Source organism: Sinocyclocheilus grahami, unplaced genomic scaffold (assembly GCF_001515645.1).
Source record: "Sinocyclocheilus grahami isolate Dianchi unplaced genomic scaffold, SAMN03320097.WGS_v1.1 scaffold294.1, whole genome shotgun sequence".
NCBI classification, from domain to species: domain Eukaryota; kingdom Metazoa; phylum Chordata; class Actinopteri; order Cypriniformes; family Cyprinidae; genus Sinocyclocheilus; species Sinocyclocheilus grahami.
In genome coordinates, this window is record NW_015505473.1 from 895117 (window position 1) to 916353 (window position 21237).

General features: G+C 37.9%; 1 protein-coding gene across 1 annotated transcript; it reads right to left on the reverse strand.

The window, feature by feature from the left end:
• Nucleotides 1–4236: 4236 nt before the first annotated feature.
• Nucleotides 4237–15831, reverse strand: LOC107600927 (RNA polymerase II elongation factor ELL2-like). Its single transcript, XM_016292916.1, has 12 exons — nt 15634–15831; nt 12266–12313; nt 11173–11294; nt 10923–11086; nt 8526–8785; nt 7084–7208; nt 6884–6950; nt 5904–6570; nt 5562–5625; nt 5038–5209; nt 4888–4932; nt 4237–4583 (listed from the first exon to the last, which is right to left on the reverse strand). The coding sequence occupies exons 1-12, from the start codon at nt 15763–15765 to the stop codon at nt 4467–4469; spliced, it is 1983 nt and encodes a 660-aa protein (XP_016148402.1). The 5' UTR covers nt 15766–15831; the 3' UTR covers nt 4237–4466.
• Nucleotides 15832–21237: the final 5406 nt, after the last annotated feature.

The window sequence follows — 21237 nt, forward strand, 5'->3', positions numbered from 1 at the left end:
AATGTTACGCTCCTTAAAGTCCCCATGAAATCAAAATGAAAGTTTTTTGGGTGTTAGTATCAATATGTTAGTCTTAAGGTTATCTATAAGGCAGTGTGCTCCAAAACAGTGACAAAATGCGCATTTAGAAGATATAAGCATTCAAAGCTTGCAGTTCGTCACTTCCGCCAAAACGGCTCAACGATTTTTTTTGACGTCACATCGTACTTCAGCTCCTCATCAAACTTTCTGTCCAATCAAATGCTTTCTAGAATCCGCCCGCCCCCTACACTATAAAATAGACGCTGAAGCCGCGGCTGAAATCGGTCACTTGTCCACAGAATTAGTATTTTCTGTACAGTGAAGTGCACTATATAGGGGACAGGGAACGATTCAAACAGTGTAAACATGCTTTCCATTGAGGAAAAAAATAAGTCTGGTTTCGCGCTGTGTCACGCTAACCACCGCACCGCACGCACACTCTGCTCCGGTCCAGAGACACGATAGCACGGAGCGGTTCACATGCGCGAGTCAGCGCACACCACAAAATGTATCGGAGCTATTTGAATTCTACACAGAATGCTATCTTTTATAACAATATGGATGAGATTGTGGCTGGCATACCCTGTCAAATGCGGCTTTATGGAGCTCAACGGCTCTGAACCATAGACCGTCGACATCACTTCCTCCTCCAATGCACTGTTCCCCTATGAAGACCCGATCAACCTGCAAAGAATACATGGAGAATACATGGATGTAAATAAATGTAATAAATTACATGGCAAACGAATAAAGCGTATGACTAACATGCAATGGGCAGGGCCAAAGCTGGTCAATTGGTGACTCGGCATTTGTGTGAATAAGCGAGTAAAATATGCTATATGTGAACGGCCCCTTGGGCGGCGTTATGCAAATCTTCCCACATCGTGACGTAGACATGTGGGGGTGTGTTAGAACGAGCCATTTTAGGTAGGTGTGGTTGACTCTTAACTTCTATAAAAATTATTTATTTGGATTTGAGACTTTAGTCTTTGCAACTTTACAGATCTTCTTTATGCACCAAGAGCTTGTAACACTCCAAAGAGAAAGGAAAAATTGAAATCGCATCATATGACCCCTTTAAAATGGGTTGGAGGCACGACTGGTGTTTATGAACAAATTTGTTTTTTCGAACAAATCTTTTAAGGGAATGAATCGTTCTCTTTCACCTTTGTTTATGGTTGTCTTTTGTGTGACAGCTTGACTTCAAAAACTGACGATGGTACAAACCAATAGGATTCGAGTGTGGTCCGTGAAAACGTATTTCATTGGTTGGGTCTATAAACTGATACGCCTCCTTCAAGTTCAAGTTCAAGTTCAAGTTCAGTGTGATGGTGCTGGATGTGTTGCTGCCGACCCGTACTGCCTGAGGTCTTCCAGTCAGGAAGTCCAACAGCCAGTTGCACAGCGAAGTGTTGAGCCCCAGCTGGACCAGTTTGTGAATGACTGTGTCACTGTGAACATGTGTTTGGAGCCGGAGCGCACTGAACGAGATTTAAGGAAAACATTACTCATGGTTATACACAATTAAAGGACATTGGTGGTACTCGGAATTTATATAGGCTATTGCTTTCTTGTACTTTCTACCTTGATAAAAGTCAGTTAGCAAAATGCGTATTTTTCTAGAGTGGCTTGCTGGAGATTTGTAGACACTTATCAACTTTTTTGGAATGTGTAGCTCTCATGAAATCCAAAATGAGCCAATATTTCAAAATGTCTCACTTTCAACATTTGATATGTTATCTATATTCTATTGTGAATAAAATATAAGTTTATGAGATTTGTAAATGATTCCATTCCTTTTTTACTCACAATTTGTACAGTGTCCCAACTTTTTTGGAATCGGGTTTGTATATACTTGTTTCGGTCATGAACGACTTGGTGTTGTTAACGATTCTTTTGGGTGAATAATTCAATGACTCATTCAGAACACTCAAGCATTAACCACATTTATTCTAATTTCTTGATAAAAAAAAAATTACCCACTTTACACGAGGGTAATGTCCTTTTAATATCAACTAGACATGATTGCAAAATCATTTTTTAGCATTTTTAATATTATAGATTTAAATTAGAGTGATGCATGTTCTAATGAACTGTATAAAATAGAAACAGTAAAAATAAAGTAATATGCACTCGTAGGGGGAAAAAAAAGCAAGGCAGATAAATGTCAAGTTCACATTTTATTGAACTGATTCAATACATTTTTAGGTGGACAGGTCAGGAATTCTCTTACAGTCTGAAACAACCCCCATCCCACCTTTAAAACAAGAGATGACGGTGTTATGAGATTCTTGGCTTATTATCCAACATTAACATCTCTCTTTAGTGGTGTCAGAGGCACATTCTCTTCTTCAAAAGGGAAAGAAAACAGGTGTTGGTCACAAATCACCAAATACTTCCCCACCCAAATTACAACGATACCGAGTTCGATATGCAGATGCACATTCTCCTTTCCAAGCAACACTTCTTAGTGTCATCCCAAATCTTTAGGGTTCAGTGTGGAGGCTATTTGAATGCTGAGGAAATAAGTAGTAAAGTGCTGCTATAGTTCTCTGTTAAATAACCACGACTTGTTTTTGGTTGTCATCAGACATTGCGTCCAGTCTATAAACGGCGACTAAAATAAACAGAAGCTCACACAACAGAACATCTAGGGGAGTTTGATAACATGTAAGCCCCTAAAAAAGCAAGTAAGATGCCATCTGCCGCCCCAAATACTGAAAACGAACATTCGTCAATGGTTATTTTGAGAATGGCTCACTCAGGTTTTTCCAATTCAATTTACAACACTGGAAAACAAAGGAAACACCTCCCAGTCTTTAACAATGGAATAATTGAGATCATAAGAGAGAGATGATTTGTTTTCAGATCTCAAAAAGACATCTTAAAATGTGCAAATACAATACAGCAAGCCTCAAGAATCAACTAGCCAATCAGAATCCACCATGGAGCTATTTGATCCAGTGAGAATTTGCATAATTGCATAATTTTTTTTTTTCAAAGCTGATTCACAAAGCTGCATTCTGGATCTTTTCCCTAAACAAATTTAAAGGAAAGAAATATAATCAAGACACTGCAAGTGTTCGACCACCATCTCCTTTTCGATAACAAAGTGTCATGTCACTCAGAGAAATGCGTTTTATTCTAGACTATCAACATAGGATTGAAAGCATTTGTTTCATTTTATCACTTTTTTTGGCAAAACTTCTTATCACACAGGTTTTGTAAACATACCGTTTCCCTTAATCTTTAAGAAGTTTAATCACTAATGATACCGTGAAATAAAGACTTTTATGCACATTTGATCAGTTTCTTTTTTTCAATACTCAATTCCAGCAAATCCTTTTAATTCAAAGTGAAAACAAAAAATATATAATTCTATTCATATTTCATAAATAACTCTGTTCTGAGACTTGTAATAATTAATGAATACATTTGAAATGGATATACAGGTCTGCCTCTGCTCGATGCATTTTCTCATAAATCAGTAGCATCTTTGCCTTCAAGATGGTACAATCATTTTCTTAAACAGAGCAGGCCCAAATTAAGAACATGTAACACGAGCCAGATTGATCCAGAAGGCTCTGGCTGTTCAAAGAAAAAGAAAAAATATAGCAGCTTTTTTTGTGATTTTTGTTTTCTGTTTTTTTTTTTTCTCTTTTATATAATTTATATCCAAACCTCCTCCCAGAGCCTCTCTCTACCGGTAGTTTCTGACCCACAATCCTTCCCAAAAATGAACAAAACACTGACAATTTTCACTCGCCACTTTCTCTCTCTCTCACTCACACACACACACACACACACAAAAGCAAACATCGATCACACCTTCCATGAATGTGCGCTGGACCTGTGATCAGGTCATAATAATTTCTCCCCACTGCCCCGGGTGCTTAGAAGTCTCACTGACGCCACATCGATATATGTCTGAATACCTTAAGGCATCATTTGCACTGTGGGTGTGAATACTGATGCTGTTCAAAGAAAGAAAGAAAAAAAAAACAAAAAAAAAACAGGGCCATCGGGATAAAGGATGTCTCAAGGCACTTGGAAACCCCTTCTTTTATGGCCACTTTTTCACATGTACTGGCTCGATCACCCCTGTGCAAAAGGCTTCAAGAAATACGAGCTGTAAGGCCCACGGTTTTGCATTGCGAACTTTCTTTTTGCATTCAAAAAGTTACATTTTTCTTTGCTGTCCTTTTTTCTTTTGAAAAGTCCTTCAAAAAGAAAGAAAAGGAATGAATGAAAAAGTATGAGAAAGGATGAAAAAGGAAGAAAACATGATATAGAGTTATGAAGAAGGCCAGATATGGGAAAACAGGTGAGTGGGGAATCTGTAAATAGAATAAATAAGGAGCTGTTTGATTCCCACACTCCTCTAAAGATGGTCCTTCGGCTGAAGAGCGCTTTAATTGGCTGAGGGGGTTGCTTGGTCCCGTGCCCTACAGCCAGGACTGTGCCCTCCGCTGGTCGAAGTCAGTGATGAGCCGTTTGATGTGGGTCAGTTTGTTGTGCAGGTACTCACAGCGCTGTTTTTCTTCATAAAAGTTTGGGCTGTGCTGTAAAGCAAACATAATGTGTCGATTAACTATTTTTATTGTTTACTTGTGGTCGGACTTTGCTGTTCCGATGAGCATGAACGGTATACGAGTGGAGCGACTGAGCGGAGCGCACACGCATAGAGCGGATAATGTACAGAGCGTCACACCACGTGAAAGTGAAATCTGATCGGTGAACTAATTTTCAGCAGCCGAAATTTCAGTGCATCTCTAATTATTGGCGACATCAGAAACTGCGGCACCCCGGTTGGGAAACACTGGTCTAAAGGACCCAGATGGGTAAGACATGCACAGTTACACTTACTCGTTTAATTTTTTTATATTCTTGCAGCACCTGTTCATGTACTTCCTGTTAGGAAAGACAAGAAAAACACTTACTACTTGGGATACAAAAATATACACAGTTCTTTATATAAAAAGCAGTATAAAAAGAACAAAAATCTTGTTCTCCTACCTGGTACTTTTTAGTTCCTGGTGCCAGTCGTCTACACTGGGCGTCCAGTTTTGTAAAACGACGAGTAACACTCTCTACGCGGGCATGAAGGATGCGATACTCATCATATTCTGCATTGAAGTCATTCTTATAGTGCTGCCTCTGATCCATAGATATCACTGCTGTGTACTTACTGCAATAAAACAACACAAGGACAATAAGACTCTAAATAGGTCTCAGATCTTTTGCTCATTTCTCATATATACATACATACACACACAGTATATATAGTCTAATAAAAATAATAAATTATAAAAAAATATTATAAATTAAACATTTTTATAAGAGATAAATAATATAATTACAAATTACATATGAAATTCTATAATAGAATATAATAAAATATATTAAAATATAGAACACAAATGTATTTATAAATATATAATTATTTAAATACATGATTTAATTTTATTCTATTATTACTGTATGTGATGCAGAGGGTTTATGAAGAATGACACACTATAAACGAGTCAAAGTTCACTCACACTATGTAATCGGGTTTTGTTGGGACTGGAAGTTCAGTGCTGTTGACAGGCTTGTCTTTGCCAGCTGTAAAGAGACACACCAGTCATGTAGAAACATGGAAATCTGCCCTCTCACGACGTAACACATGATCTTTGTGTCTTAGTAACGGACTAACCTAAATATGTTGTTGTGAACTAAAGTTCAAGGGCCAAAGGCAAATGGAACATAAATCAAGCCTATCATCAGGCCTGACAACAAGCTTAACAAATATTTCATTCAAAATAGCTGGCATGCATCTAAGAATGTATTATTATTATTATAATGTTAACACCATAAAATGTATAGGACATGGCAAAACAAACCTTCTCTGTCCGATTCATGACTGATGTTGGCAGGAATGTGTTTTTGTTCTGCCTCATTCCGATGTTTCTTCCTGGGCTGTGCTTCCTTATCGCAGTGATCCTCCCTGTGATGCTCTCTATCCCTCTTTCGGTCCTTATCCTTATCCCTCTTTTGCTCTCCTTCTCGCTTCCTCTCTTTATCTTTGTGCTTCTTGGACTTCTTGGGCTTTTTGCTGCCATTGCCATCACGGCTGGCTGTAGGAGGCGTGGCAGAAGAAACACGGTGGCCGTTGCTGGTGGTAGTAGAGGAGGTAATGGTGGTTGTGGAGACGGTACAGGTGGAGAAGGACAAGGGGGACGTGGTGGAAACCGGCTGGCTGGGTGGGCTGGGCGTGTGGCTGTGGGGGACGTAGTTCTCTGAGGAGTTCCCACATATAGAGCTCTGGTCCAGGGGCAGGTCCTGAGATCCCCGGCCCTCCGGCGTACTGGGGGAGTTTGAACTGGAGGCCGTGACAGGGGGAGGGTGAAAAGAGGGTCCTGGGCAAGCGGCCGTGGGTGCGGGTTTTTTGTCCTCAGTCTCTGAAGAATGACGACCTGAAGCGGAGGGGGTTCCTCGGTTACGGAGATGGGAGATTCGGGGCTTCTTAGACATCAGAGGGTCAATGAAGTCAGTCTCAGTTTGGCGTTTCTGAAGAGCAAGAAACAAATTCTTGGGTCTGCAAATTCATTGATGTGCAAAGAGAGGTAATTTTTGTATGTGGTTCATAATATACATTATAGACAATTATTTTATATTAATATACTTTTTAATATAATATTTTTATCAATACATTTATCTTTTACTTTAATACATATATACTGTATATACATATTATATAATGATAAAAAAAAAATATATATATATATTCATAAATATTTATATATGCTTTATTTAAATATATGAAAAAAAGAAAAGAAGAATATCAATATAAAACTGGTTTACACTGTAGTATGTGTCTTACCAGTGGGGACGTTGGCTCTTTGGTTGGACTGCTGGAAGATACGGACTCTGAATTCAAGCCCAATTTACTGTTGAAGGGGGAAAAACTATTTTAAGCTTTGTCAAATACTCTTGGGATCTCTTGTACTGGCTCTCAAAAATGATTCATGTTCAATTAAAGAGTCATTCTTCTTTTAATTGCATGTGACCGGTGAGTCTTACCGTGCCAGGATCCTGTCACATTGAACCCGTTCATCCTCCGTATAGCCCGGCCAGTCCCTCTGGACCTCACGGAAGATAAAGTCCTTCAGCGAATACGAGTTATCCTTAGGGTTTAGACTGGCCACCTAAAGGAATGGAAAATATTACATTGATTGGTTTCCTTTCTCTGATTAAATACGGGACATAGGAAGATTTATTTAAAAGGACCTCTATTAATATTTTTAAATGGGTACAAAAAAAACAGGGAAGAGTGGCTATTAAAATGGGTTTTAAAATTTAATTAACTTAAGTGGTGCTTGCTAAGGCAAGCCTGGATTTGAACAAACACTGAACAAGGTATTAAACTAACATGATGTGAATCTAATTTTAAGTTAAATTTAATGATTAGTACTGTTGTAACCAGTTTTTTGGTATTTTTAATTATTTATATAGTCATTATATTTTATTTTTAGCAACTAAACTACATATATACATATGATATGAGGTTGAAACCCCACTTTGAATACTTGTTTAAGTCGGCATACTTAAGAGCGGCAGATACACAAACACTATAAATAGTAATGCAAATGGACAGTTAGGCAAAGGGATATAGTGTTACTTCTTACGTTACAACCCAGTGAGGGGACCGTTTCAGATTCTCAGTCCTTCCTGGATCTCCAAAGAAGGAGAGAAGCTCGTTTCATACTTCCCCTTTTCAAAGCCTGAATTAATTCCTTCTAGACTTCATAGAAAAGGACAACAACCATGGTATTTCTCCTTTGAAACTAGCAGGGAGAACCGAAATTGCAACTTCTACCCCTCTTGATGACAAAAGCCATTCAAATATGACGACTGTCAACAGTATGACCTTAGATTGACTGAAATGAAGTAAGCTGGTCTCTTCAGCATGAGCTGTTTTGAGGGTGCATGCATGTGCATAATTACTTTAATAGGTTTAATTTATGGTTGCCTAATTTGTCACGTGCTATACATTCAGCTGAGGTGAATGCAAGTCTTTGTGTTTGGGCAGTTAAATGGTGACTTGCATTACGTGACACTGTGCTTCTGCAATAGTGCTGCGAGTCTGTAGCCTGCGGGCAGATTCCAGCTGTGATTTGATGCTATCTATGCTTCAAGTCTCTGTGACCTATCGTAAACTAATATGTACGATTATGACAGTCCTCAAGTTGCATTTAGATTAATGCCTTTTTAGGTCTTTCATCTTGCTCTTTAAACATTAAACTAATATTTCAGGTTAAATACAAGTTCAATGCAATCGAGAGCATCCAACAAAAATTAGGGTTACAGTGGCGCACTTAAAATGGAAGTGAATGAGACCAATTTTAGAAGTCTTCTGTTAAAACTTGTGTTTTATTGTAACATTACACCTGCTGTCAATGAAGCTTAATGGTTGCTTTAATTCTAAAAAGTGAACTGATTCCAATCCACAATTTCACTCTTACCTGATGTAGTATAGAGCCCAAAGAGTTGCGGTCTTTCTGGCTGATGCCATCTCTTTGCAACCTGCCGAGCAGCTCTAGTTTCTTGTAAGAGCGCAAGGCAAGAAGGTGAATGACGCGGTCCCGGTATGGCCGTTGCGATACGGGGTTGTTGGTAAGGCACTTGCGGATGGTGTTGGCTGGGTTGAGGGGGGTGGTCTGCTTCCTCTCTGGAACCGGGTCGGGGGCTGACGGGGCCGGTTTTCGGTGCTGGACTTTTTTATCTATGCCAAAACAACAATTCACAGAGAGACAGTGCGATTACAACAGTGAAATATTTATCATTAAGAGGTCTCTTAATACTTTAATTTGGTATATAATGGCCCGGTTTCACAGACGGGGCTTAGACTAAGCCAGGATTAGGCCATAGTTCAATTAGGACATTTAAGTCATTTTTATTAACATGTCTTAGAAAAAACATTACTGGTGTGCATCTTGAGACAAAACAATGGCACTGATATATTTTAAGACCAGTCAGTGCAAGTTTATTTCAGTTGAAACATCTTAGAATTAAATTTTAGTCTGGGACTAGGCTTAAGCCTTGTCTGTGAAACTGGGGGAATACATGGTGGACCATTGTTCTCAAGGACTAATTCACATACTATCCCATTCTATACTGTGTGCAAGATTAGGATTCATGCTAAACCAAGTATCCAGACGGTATTATCATTTCTATTGGTGTCTAATGCAGCCTAAAAAACCTCATGCTTGCCTCATTTTTCTCAGAAGAGTATCAACGAATGCAAGACTGAAGTTGCAAATTTTAATCTTGCAAAATTAATTTTAATTACTTACTGCTTTAGTATTTTTAGAGTATCCAAAAATAAGCATGTGAGCATTTAAAAGCAGCCACAGCAGTCAGATGTTGAGTACATTGACACCATATTGAGTACCAATACTTTTTTCATCCCCACACCCTAAATCTAAAATTAGGATCCATACAAACAAAAGTATGCCTTCTCAAAACAATGCTTGAGTTTTAAGTGTCACAGATAAGTTTCCTCTATTATGAAGTTTCTCACAAGTAGTGACACATAGTGACTCTTTAACCATCCTACTTCCTACATCTTTCTCTTACGAACTCTCCCTTGGTTTGCCCAAACATGTGCTGATGACTGGACGACATCCAGACGCAAACTTTCGCTGTCTCACCTCCAGCAGGTCAGGTGAAACTCTTACGTCAGTGGATAATAAGCTTTGGCCATCACACATGTATGGCAGACTGGGAGGAATCAAGGAAGAGAAGATCATTTAAACTCTAGATTATGACAAATCTGCACCATTTCCAACTTGCTTGTGTCTCTCAGATTAAGCACAAACAAAAGAGTGTAACGCGGTTTCCGGAGAACCAGCTGCTGCAAAGCCTTACACCACAAACCCTCTTTCTTGCACTTCCTTTTGCTGTGTAAAATGCAAACGCACCACGATCACTCCTCCCCTGCGGCTTAGCGCCGAGGGATGGGGGTGAAACTGACTTTTCCAGTTTCGTGGTGGAAGCCAGCTGTGGTCCGGAGAATGGGGGCTCCCAGAGGGGAGTGACAGCTGAACAGGTGCCGAGAGACAGGTTTTGTCTGGCAGGGGTGAAATAGGGTTCTCTTTTTTTCCTAAATGGTGATACCGTTTTTAAAACATGAGATAAAACTGGTCTCTGGAGTTGCAGCATCGTCTCCCCCCTGCAGTTTGTAAAATGCAAAAAAATCCTGATTTCACTTAACAACCTAAGCAGGTGACAATAGCCTGAAAGATTCAGTCTCTCACTTTCCACTTCCACACATCTCTATGTGGGGCACGTCAGTAATCTCGGAGACATGGGTTGTGCCACGACTTAGCCACATCAGATAAATAGGATGAACTTTTACTTGCTTTTTCTCTTGACCCTAATCCATACATCACTCTCCGTAAAGCTCCCAATTGGTTTAACGCAGACGTTATGAGACTGTTACAACTGAACTGGCCGAGAGTCGCAGGTCAATGTGAAAAATATGAGGAGATCTGCATGATGGCACCATAATTAATCTATTTCAATCTAGAAATGAGCAAATTCATGTAACGATGTACTACACGCAGATCTAAATTAGGAAATGAAAACAGAAACTGAAAAGAAAACCCCATCCTGTGTAGATAATCATCAGATGTATAGAAAGATTCTTTGAAACAGAAACGTTTCGATTGAAACGCCAGCAGGAAATTAAATGGAAATGCTGAAAATGTTAAATTAAACTGCACAGAGTTTTCACACTTGAAACTGTTAACCTAGGGTCATTTTTAACTTGTATTTCTGGGTACTCTCCAAATATAAGTGACCAGAATGTGTTTGTGCGCATGTTACAGGAGATAAAATAGAGCGCATTAATATCAAACCTCTGAACGGTCCTCCGGGTCTGATGAATTTGGTGCTGTTTTTGCTTTTATCATCCTCTGCTTTGGTCACTCGCTCTTTGGTCACCTGGTAAGAGTCATTGGTGGCACATACTGTGATTTTGTCTTGAATCGTTCCCAGGGAGGACAGATGGGGGACTCCAGAGCTAACAGACACGAAGAGCGGTTACGAATGAGAAATGACAGCAAAATGAGCAATAGTTTTGACACAAGAAACTTGCTCAGCCCTTACCTAGATATGTACTGGTGGATACACTCAAAGCTTCCTTGAGGATTGTCTTTGCCATAGTTGGACAGATAAAAGTCAAAGTTATGGCAGCCATTGGAAGCATCTATCGTTGGGATTTTAATGCGCTGACAGGGCAGAGATAAAACAAAATGTAATTATTTAACTACTAATAGAGGTGATCATAATAAAAATACTAATATCAGCTTAGCAAAACACAAGTGAGCTACCTAGGCAGTAGACAGGTGTCTTTTGGTGGTTTAAAACTTTATATTTTAAAGACATATGCTTCCTTTTAAAAATGGCTTGATTAATTGAAGTAAAGCTGAAATAAAATCTGAATATTAGATAATAAATATTTATTTATTAGACTTAATAAATAAAAATTTGAAATGTTGCCTTGGCAACTAACTGAGATTAAAGAGTTGCATTTGAGGTACTAAGAGTTCAGATACTAAAATTACTCAAACTTAAAAGCTAAATATATAATATTTAACTAAATAAAATCACAAAAATCCTAGCAAGATCCTGATGCAAAACTCCACTGGATAAAACCGTTAACACTGGTCAAGTCTTTTGTGCAGTTCTCATGAAGAGTAATATTTGCGATGCGCTTGACTGACAGTTAAGGGAGCTGCCGCCCATGTAGAGCATTTCAAATGATTCACCTATGATAATCCATCACTGTTGATGGATGAAGATGGCTACCTATATCGCAGCTCACTAGGTTTTGAAACAGACTCATTGTGTCTGCTCAGTCAGAGCTTTGTAATAACATGTCGACTGCAGCATAGACACTAGTTAAGCACACTATGTCTTTAGAAAGAGTATTCAGGAGCGTAAAACCGGAACCCTTCTCTCCGACCCAGTATTTATAGTCACACAGCATCTGAAGTAAACTACAGCATGATGTGCAAGGGTCAGAGGTGGAACAGTGAGACGCCACCCAATAAAACCGCAGAAGGCTGAGGGCTCTCCATTAAGACACCAGGTTCACAATTATAGAGCGCTTTGATGAGTATCGCCCACACTTCAGCCAGCGAAGATACTCATTCAGATGCTGTAAAAGTCATTACCAGGCAATGCAAAGTCAACTTACCCCCTGAAGACCCTGAAAACGTATCGTCGCCTGTGAGGATGGTGCATTCTGGAAAAGATGAAAATATTCAAATGTCAAAAACAACCAAAAAGTAATTTCATCCACCAAAACATCAAATATAAGCAACCAAACAAAACAAAACCCATTACAAACCTTGTAATGTAATTAAGAAAAACAATGAAAACCAGTGAGAATAGTGCAACTATAATACAAGAATGGCATACTATGCATACTATTTCTGTATGAATACTGTGAAAAGTTACAGTATGCACATTTTCTGCATGCACAGAATACCAGAAGGGCCTAAAATGTGCCGTTTACAACCAGACCAGATTCTAAGGAACACTGTCTCCCACAATGCAATACACTCAACTTCACCTTCCATTTCTACTGGAACTGGATCATTATCAGCCGTGATTTTATAAAGTATTAAAATTCAGGTTAATTGGGACATTTTTTCCCAGCCATCTCAATGGCAAAAATGTCCCAATTTACATGAATTCATCCCACACAGTCTAAACCCTTCACTTCCCTGCAACCATACACCTTCAGTTAAATTCAAACACTGCACTGCCCTATTATCAACATTTAGAGCCATGCGAAAGATAAGGCACGGCTCCAGGATCATCGCTGAGGTTCACACATTCCATGTCTTTGCCCTGACTGTCTTGTCCCATTGCCGAAAGATGAATAATGATTAACCACAAACTCGGCTGAGAACGGTAGCTGGAAGACAAACAGATCTAGAACATTATGAACACTTCAAAAATCCGTATGGTACGGATGAAGTACTAAGTAATCCCTTACTACTAGCCGATTAATACAGGAGGACGCTAAGCCCTGAAGGATATGATCACTACATTCTTTACACCAATTTTAAAGTGACGTGACATGACGTTACCCACACTAGGAATTAGTGCTCTGCATTTAACCCATCCTAAGTGGACACACACCGTGCACACACCCGGAGCAGTGGGCAGCCATTTTTTATGCTGCGGCGGTTGGGGGTTCGGTGCCTTGCTCAAGGGCACCTCAGTCGTGGTATTGAAGGTGGAGAGAGCGCTGTACATTCACTCCCCCCACCTACAATCCCTGCCTTTAGGTTACAAGTCCAACTCTCTAACCATTAGGCCACGACTTCCCCCAACGTGATACTCAATACACAACACGATTGTAATGTAACATTATGCAGTCCTTTAATATTTTGTCACAACATTTTTCGAATGCTTCCATGTTAGATAACGTCAACTGAACGGCATGTGCTTTGAATGAAACTGAAACTGAATATATAAGATAAAAAAAGTTAAATAAGTTTCATTTGAGGTAGCAAAATTACTAAAACTAAAAAAAAGGCGCTAAATACAAATATAACAAAAAAATCAAAAGCACATAAAATTACTAAAATTTAAATAAAAAATAAATAAATAAAAATAATTTAAATATAATAATAATAACTATTACTGTGTTAGATAATATCAATGGAACGGGATGTGCTTTGTTCGCGAGCTCCGAGCTTAAGACTCGTTCATCTGGCCTCCCCGATGGGTGTGTTGTAACATTTTGAGTATCAACCAAAATGCAAGTCCTCATCAACAAAGACAAACAGTGCCAGTCTGTGTTAGATAATATCAATGGAACGGGATGTGCTTTGTTCGCGAGCTCCGAGCTTAAGACTCGTTCATCTGGCCTCCCCGATGGTGTGTTGTAACATTTTGAGTATCAACCAAAATGCAAGTCCTCATCAACAAAGACAAACAGTGCCAGACAAACGCAGCCAGGAACTTGATGGATTACTACGATAAAGTTAGTCTCAAACAGGCTTCAAGGTTTAACTTAACTCTTTTAAGAGAAATTCAAAACAAAATGTGTTGACTAACTTTATATGTGACCCGAATTAGATGGATGGGGTGAATGTCCAATCATCCACAACCCAAAGCAAATCTTGGGTCTACCAGGATTTGGCCTTATGGGATCGAATGAACCATCTCTTTGAACCCGGTGCATTTTTTCTCTCTCCTTTTTTACAAAAAGCCAGCTGTAGCTTTAAGTCAAACACTGCCTGGTAAGCACTTTGAGCAGTGTAGAGCTTTAAAAAAAATCCAGACAATGCAGCTCTTCATTGAAGCTGCCCGATTTCTCCTAGTAAGCCAATAGAAACTCTTTCAGCCTTTCGAAATGATAGAAATGCCCAGAAGGTTTTTTTTGTTTGATCAATTTCCTTATAGTTGTCATATATTCAGAACACTTTTATAAATCTAACTCACACATTATACTACTACTCACTTGAATGATCTAAATGGAAATGACCCACAAACCCTGTGGTCAGACCTAGTTTAGAATATTTATCGAAATTACATGGTAGGAAGATGATTTGTGCACTATTAAAACTGTGTATGCAAAGGTAAAGGGTTTCCCCACTTAGTCACCATGACACACAAATACTCCTTTTGAATTAATTCACTTCAAATGTAGTTTAAGATAAACATGGATGCCTAGCACATGATAAACGAAGATAGCATAGCATAAAACGACAATTTGTTGTAATAAAACACATTAAAACTCCTTGGGTGTGTGTGTAGGAGTCTTTATAGCTAGCGAAGCAACCATATTTAGACGATAATTAGACAAACTTAGATGCTATTTGGTCTTATTGTGATTCTGAACCATGTTTATTTGGACTAAGAGTCGTCAATGTTAAACAAACAGCAAGAAATATAGCCACATTTATGAACTTAATCATTGTTGGAGGACTGCCAGCTAGTAACATTAGCCACGCTATCAGCTAGCTCAGCAAACTTTAATTAAATTCCCAAGGCTTTTTCGCATGTAACACTAAAGATTTACTTTAAAGAGACTGTAAACTTAATAAAATTATCAAATGGTCGAAATGACAGACAACTGAATCGAAGTTTTTGGCTTGTAAAGAAAGTTTTCTCTAACCCGTTAGCATTGTAGCTCATCTTTCGAGTATAAAACACAATACAACATAAAACTAACAAAATAATTTCACGTTTAACACCTTAATATCTCTCTTTCAGTCAGTGAGATTTCATAAATGTGTTAACATTTACTGAATGTGGTTTGTGGAGTTGAAATTACATGCAATGAGTTTATAGCAGGTAACGTTACGTTAATGGTGCGTTGGCATTATGTTGACTCCCTAGAGTCTTTTTTTTCTTTATTAAAAAACATTTTCCAATCAATTCCACAAGGACAACAGCCAATTGAAAACGTTTATTAACTTTAAAGAGATGTTGCATTGTTTAGAAAGGAATAAAACATCGTTTTTGATACATATAATGCCTTTTTGGGCGAGCAAGCTGTCGCTCTCCCTTTCTCTTCATAAAACTAAGGTTTCCAGCACTCACCTTACAGTTTTGGTAGTTTTCCAGAGCTTTAAAGGCTGTTTCAGTCAGTTTGACATGTAAAACTGATATTCTGTCGCTCTTACGGCCACAGTTGAGTCCATATGTGCCATCCTCGCAGAGAGCAGCCATCATCTTCACCAGCCCTCCACCATAGTCCCTCTGACATACGCGCAAACTCTCTCTAATGCGGACAGAGGGAGGACCTTAGCTAAAGTAAGTCCCTCTCTGCTCTATGCTGTTAGAAAGTTAACAGACTAGATGGGTCTTTTCACTCTATAACACTTTAGGCTAGACGGGTTTCCTTATTATTTTTCCTTATTATTTGATGTATGCTTGTTTTCCTGCTTATCAAGGAATTTGGAATTTCTGGAATTTGTGCGCGTTATTTCCTCTATGCTTTTTTAAATTGATAAAATATGTTAAACTATAAAAAAATTATTGAAATGTTTAAGTTATGGATAGACAAATCTGTTGCTATTTGGCTATTTTGAGTTGAATTAGGGGTCAATAACAATTTCTAAATCAGCCTTGTCAAATAGCCTAATAATCAATTTATAATCAATAATCTGTTTATTAAGCATTACAATATTACATTTATTAAATCGTGCATAATTTCTGTAATAATTGTCAAATTCAGCATTTACTTTACGTTAATTTGTATCATTAAATTGTACAATAATCTATTGTGTGTAAGATATGTCTACTAAATACTGAGCAAAGGGTCTGAATACTTAGGACCATGTGATATTTCAGTTTTTCTTTTTTAATAAATCTGCAAAAATGTCAACAATTCTGTGTTTTTCTGTCAATATGGGGTGCTGTGTGTACATTAATGAGGAAAAAAAAATTACTTAAATGATTTTAGCAAATGGCTGCAATATAACACAGAGTGAAAAATTTAAGGGGGTCTGAATACTTTCCGTACCCACTGTGTATATATATAAATGACAAATCTGTTAAATATTTATTGTTTATTTTCTATGCCTGTTATTTGATAAATGCAGTATATCAAAAATATGTCCTAATTACTTATAGACCAATTACTCTGCTGATATTTGGGATTAATTATGGATTATTATGGATAACCATGATTTTTTTTCTTACAGTAAATATTATGTAGTAAATATCCATTTAACTTCAACTTTTTATATATATCATGTAGTTTGTATTGGCATTACATTGTGCTTTCTGGATACTGGAATAACATTAGTGTTTAATCAAACTATTTTTCATTATTAAAATTAAAGGCCTAATGGATTTGTTTGCTTTTTCTTCTGCACCATTTCTGTAATTTAAAGGATTATTAAACACCAAATCAAACAAATTACATCAATTAATACAGTTTTAGGAGTTTTCTCTCCACCGTTGCTAAGATCAGAGTCAGATTTGGTTTGCAGGCTGTCATACTAACCGCTCCCCGTCTTTACCACAGTGTTCCTATAAAAAACACTGCAATATAGGTGTCAAACAAGTGTTTGAGTACATCTCACTGTTTGTAAGCAGTGACAGTGACTGTCATCAGCCAGTTGCATCAGGGTCATCCTGAGTCACAGTCGGTCCGTGGTTACATCACTCATACGGTAATCAGCAGGAACAAGTTGAACAAGGAACAACAGTTTCCAGACATGATTGATAGACTGGGTATTTTACATGTAGGTGTGACAAACCATTGCACTTTTTGTAATCCAGCAAACAAACCAAGCCTTATCGAAAACCGGCCTTTTAACGAGTTCCATCTGATCTGAACGTTTTGATCATCTAGACTGGACTGGGCCAAAGTGTCAGCTGAGAAGGTCAACCGTTTATTCTTAAGCCTGCCTCATTGTAAAACTTGTTTGGTGACTTCTGGCTATTTTCCCCCAGCATGCACACCTGCTGTGCCTTACAAAGTCACACTCTGGGCCGGAGTGATTATGCAGAGTGCTTTGGTGTGGTGCGGTAGTTTTAGGCTGGGTGCAGGAAAGCCACTGTGAATCCTTGAGATTAGGCCTGCATAAAAAAAGCCTGCCACACCCTTGATTAAAAACAAGTTTATTTAGCGTTTAAAATCGGCCCCGCAGTGCATGCCGGTCTAGAAGGCTTCACAGACAGAATAATGGGATTATATAAGATGTGTTTATAAAGGAACACTCTTAGTGATTTTTAGCTGAATAGCATGAGTATTAATTAAGTGGGTGTTAATTAGTTTCTCATCATGCTGATGCATCTGTCAGTTGCACAATGGCCGAGGAGTGAAAACATTCAGGCACATTAAATTCACCGCATCTGATTACATTTCCTCTGATTTCCATGGCATTGTTGACATGCTCAGTGCAGGGTGTTGTCATGGCTGAATCCTGCACGACTGGGCTGCTTTTTCATAAAGCAGTTTTTTTATCATGCCGGTCTGGAACACAATAAAAGACAGACAGGATTAAAGCAATTATTTTGGTCACCTCTGATTAATGAGAGAAACCATGACTTAGTAGAGCTTCTACTCTAACAAGTCAAACACCGAGAGCAAAAAATGAAATCTAATAATCTGAAAATATATTTTCAGAAGACATGTCAACAGTGTTACATTGCATATCATATTATATATCAACATACTGTAAAAAGTTTTTAGAAGTTTACTGTAAAAAATGGGCAGATGTGGTTGCAAGAAATTTACCGTACAAAATATGGTAACAATATTTTAAGTTTTTCCGATTGAACTTAAATTTACAGTAAAAAACATATATAAAATATTTTATCTTATTTAAATTCTCTCTCCCTCTCTCCCTCTACACTTTTTCACAATATACAGTATACTCTATAACCTATATATATATATATATATATATATATATAAACACAAGAAACATCTGAGACAAAGTCAATTCTTAAATGAAACAAAGCTTTGCAAACGCAAACTCTGAGCAACCTTCCTCTTGGTGTTTTTTTTCTCTGCTTGTGTTTATCAACAGATATTTAACATTGTTCAAATGGGTGTGAGTGTGTGTGTGCAGTCACCTTAACTCTTTCCGCTTACTTTAGCTGCCTGGCATTAGATTACAGACCTAGATTCTGGATCTTTTGACCTTAGTACTCCATGTGGGACCAAGACACATGTCTGCGTCTGCAAGCAGAGAACAAAAAATGTGAGACAAATGCACCTGGTTTAAAAAAAACTAGTTGAAAAAAGTCACAATGATTAAATAAATGAATGTTACAGGTTAAATAGAAACAAACCAAAGCTCTATTTTTTCAAAAGCATAGGCATAAAACTAAATTTATGTGTTAACATAACACTATAGTTAACTAATTTCATGAGTTTCACTACAACAAGAGTAGTGCAAAACTAAAGTATGCTAGTGTTTACATAGAGCAAACTCCACCCACTTGCGCATCAATGAATCCATTGCAGTGAATGGGTGCCATCAGAATGAGAGTCCAAACAGCTGATAGAAACATCACAATAATCCACAAGTAACTCACACGACTCCAATCAGTTAACATCCTGTGAAGTGAAAAGCTGTATGTTTGTAATAAACAAATCCATGATTAAGGCATTTTGAACTTCAAACCGTCGCTTCCGGCCAGTATATGAGCCATAATAATGCTTTCTCCAGTGAAAAAGTCCATCCCCTGTTGTCTTGCCATAATTGTTTAGAACTCGTTTGGATTGATTTTTGCTTGAAAACAGTGCTTGATCTGTGCATATTTCTCTCTGTATTTAGACAAGCAATATTATGGATAGAGGACCTTTAGCTGGAAGCGATGATTAGAAGTTAATGATTGGATCTTCTTAATGATGAATTTGTTTCTTAAAGTCACACATCTTTTCACTTCACAAGACATTAATTGACTGGAATCATGTGGATTGCTTGTGGATTATTGTCATGTTTTTATTAGCTGTTTGGACTCTCATTCTGATGGCACCCATTCACTGCAGAGGATAAATAGTTAATGTACCCATTTGTTTTGCTATCATAGCTTTGTATATTTATTATTTTAATCTAGCGCTGTGAACCCGTTTTGAGTCACCAGTTGAGAACCACTGCTTTGATGGTTGAAAGCCTGTCAGTGATGCCTAAAACTATCAAGCAACCGTACAAATGTGCTCCTTACACTAATTCATTGCTCTGTCAACACACACAGAGTACTCCATGTCAGAACAGTCTGTCTCTCAGGAAGTACATGAGCTGTTTAAGTATACAGGTGACGGTGTTGTCCCGCTGTCAGTTCCTCTCTGTCATTTCTGGAATTTTAAAGGCCTATAAACTGCAAGGCCTGTTAATGTTTGACCATCATCTGGAAATACAAGTGGCACCAGCTGTATTGGTCCTTATCACATGGAAACAGTAATATATGAGCCGTATCTCTAAACAGACACTGATGGTGTGGCCACTCTCATGTTTCAAAACAGTGGCAGGTCTCTTTTTTTATGCAAGTAGGAGCAGAAGATATGTATGAATGACTTTTAAATGCATCATTTTATCAAATTAAGTTGCATTTAATTAATTTTTTAATTGATGTAATATCCCAAAATGTATTTTTAATGTAAACAAAGCTATATTTGAACAAAACCAAACAAGACAAGACAAGACAAAATAAAAAAATAAAATAAAATGGTGTTTGTATAACACTTTAGTCCCTACTTCTACAAATAAATAAATACATAAGTAAGTAAGCTGATAAAAATACCATCCCAAAAGGCAGTTGTATAATACTGTGGCCCTCCTTCTAAAAGAAAAGAGAAGAAAAGAAAATACATCTGTATAATATTGTGGTCCACCCTTCAATAAAATAAAATAAAAAAGACATCTGTATAATATTGTGGTCCCTCCTTCAATAAAATAAAATAAAATGCATCCATATAATAATATGATCCCTCCTTCAATATGTCTATTCATATGTTTCACTCAATGAACTGTCCAGTCTCTTTTCCACATGATTTGAGAATTCATGTTTGTAGCAAAAATATTTTAGCAAGCAAATTAAAAGAGAGCTCTCTCAAGCATTTTTCTAACAAAATCATTCTTGAGATTTTGCAAAAAAGTCCACAGGTTATTGAGATGTATGTATGAGAGAAATACTCATTTTAAGGCCATAAACTCCCTGGCATGTTGTTGTGGAGCTGCATAATCTTGCAAATCCAGTCTCAGCACATTTTCATAACTTCCAAACACCTTTCGCTTCACCTCAGGCTGGACGGAATTACCAAACGGAATACCACAACATTCTGATGATTCCAGAAAAATGCAAAATGTTTCCTGTGAATGCAAAGAAGAAGATGAGATTTACAGTAAAAGAGAGAGAGAGAGAGATTTCATTGGCCTCCCTCGTTCATTTCAGCCCTCTTATCTCTCATCCCCAGCAAGTCTCTTTATTCGCACCTGTTCCATCAGTTTTAATATAATGTTTTCTTTTCATTTTCCCACTCTTAACTCTACTTTTCCTGTTCTTTATTTTCTGTCCTCACTGCTGGTTCTCTCACACAGTATCTCTGCTTCTTTCTCATCATCTGACTGGTGGAATCTGTTTCTCTGGCTTTCGTTCAAAGCAGTCAGATCTGGAGGTAAACCGGGCAGAATAAACTCCAGGAGGACAGTTGATTCCAGCAAAGAGCAAAAGAAAACGAGA

Coding starts and splice junctions, on each gene's coding strand:
- LOC107600927 (XM_016292916.1), bottom strand. CDS start 15,765: ATGATGGCTGCTCTCTGCGAGGATGGCACATATGGACTCAACTGTGGC. Junction 11,295..12,265: donor GTTTTCAGGGTCTTCAGGGG/GTAAGTTGACTT, acceptor CTGCCCTGTCAG/CGCATTAAAATCCCAACGAT. Junction 7,209..8,525: donor TGGGCTCTATACTACATCAG/GTAAGAGTGAAA, acceptor CCATTCCTTTAG/GTGGCCAGTCTAAACCCTAA.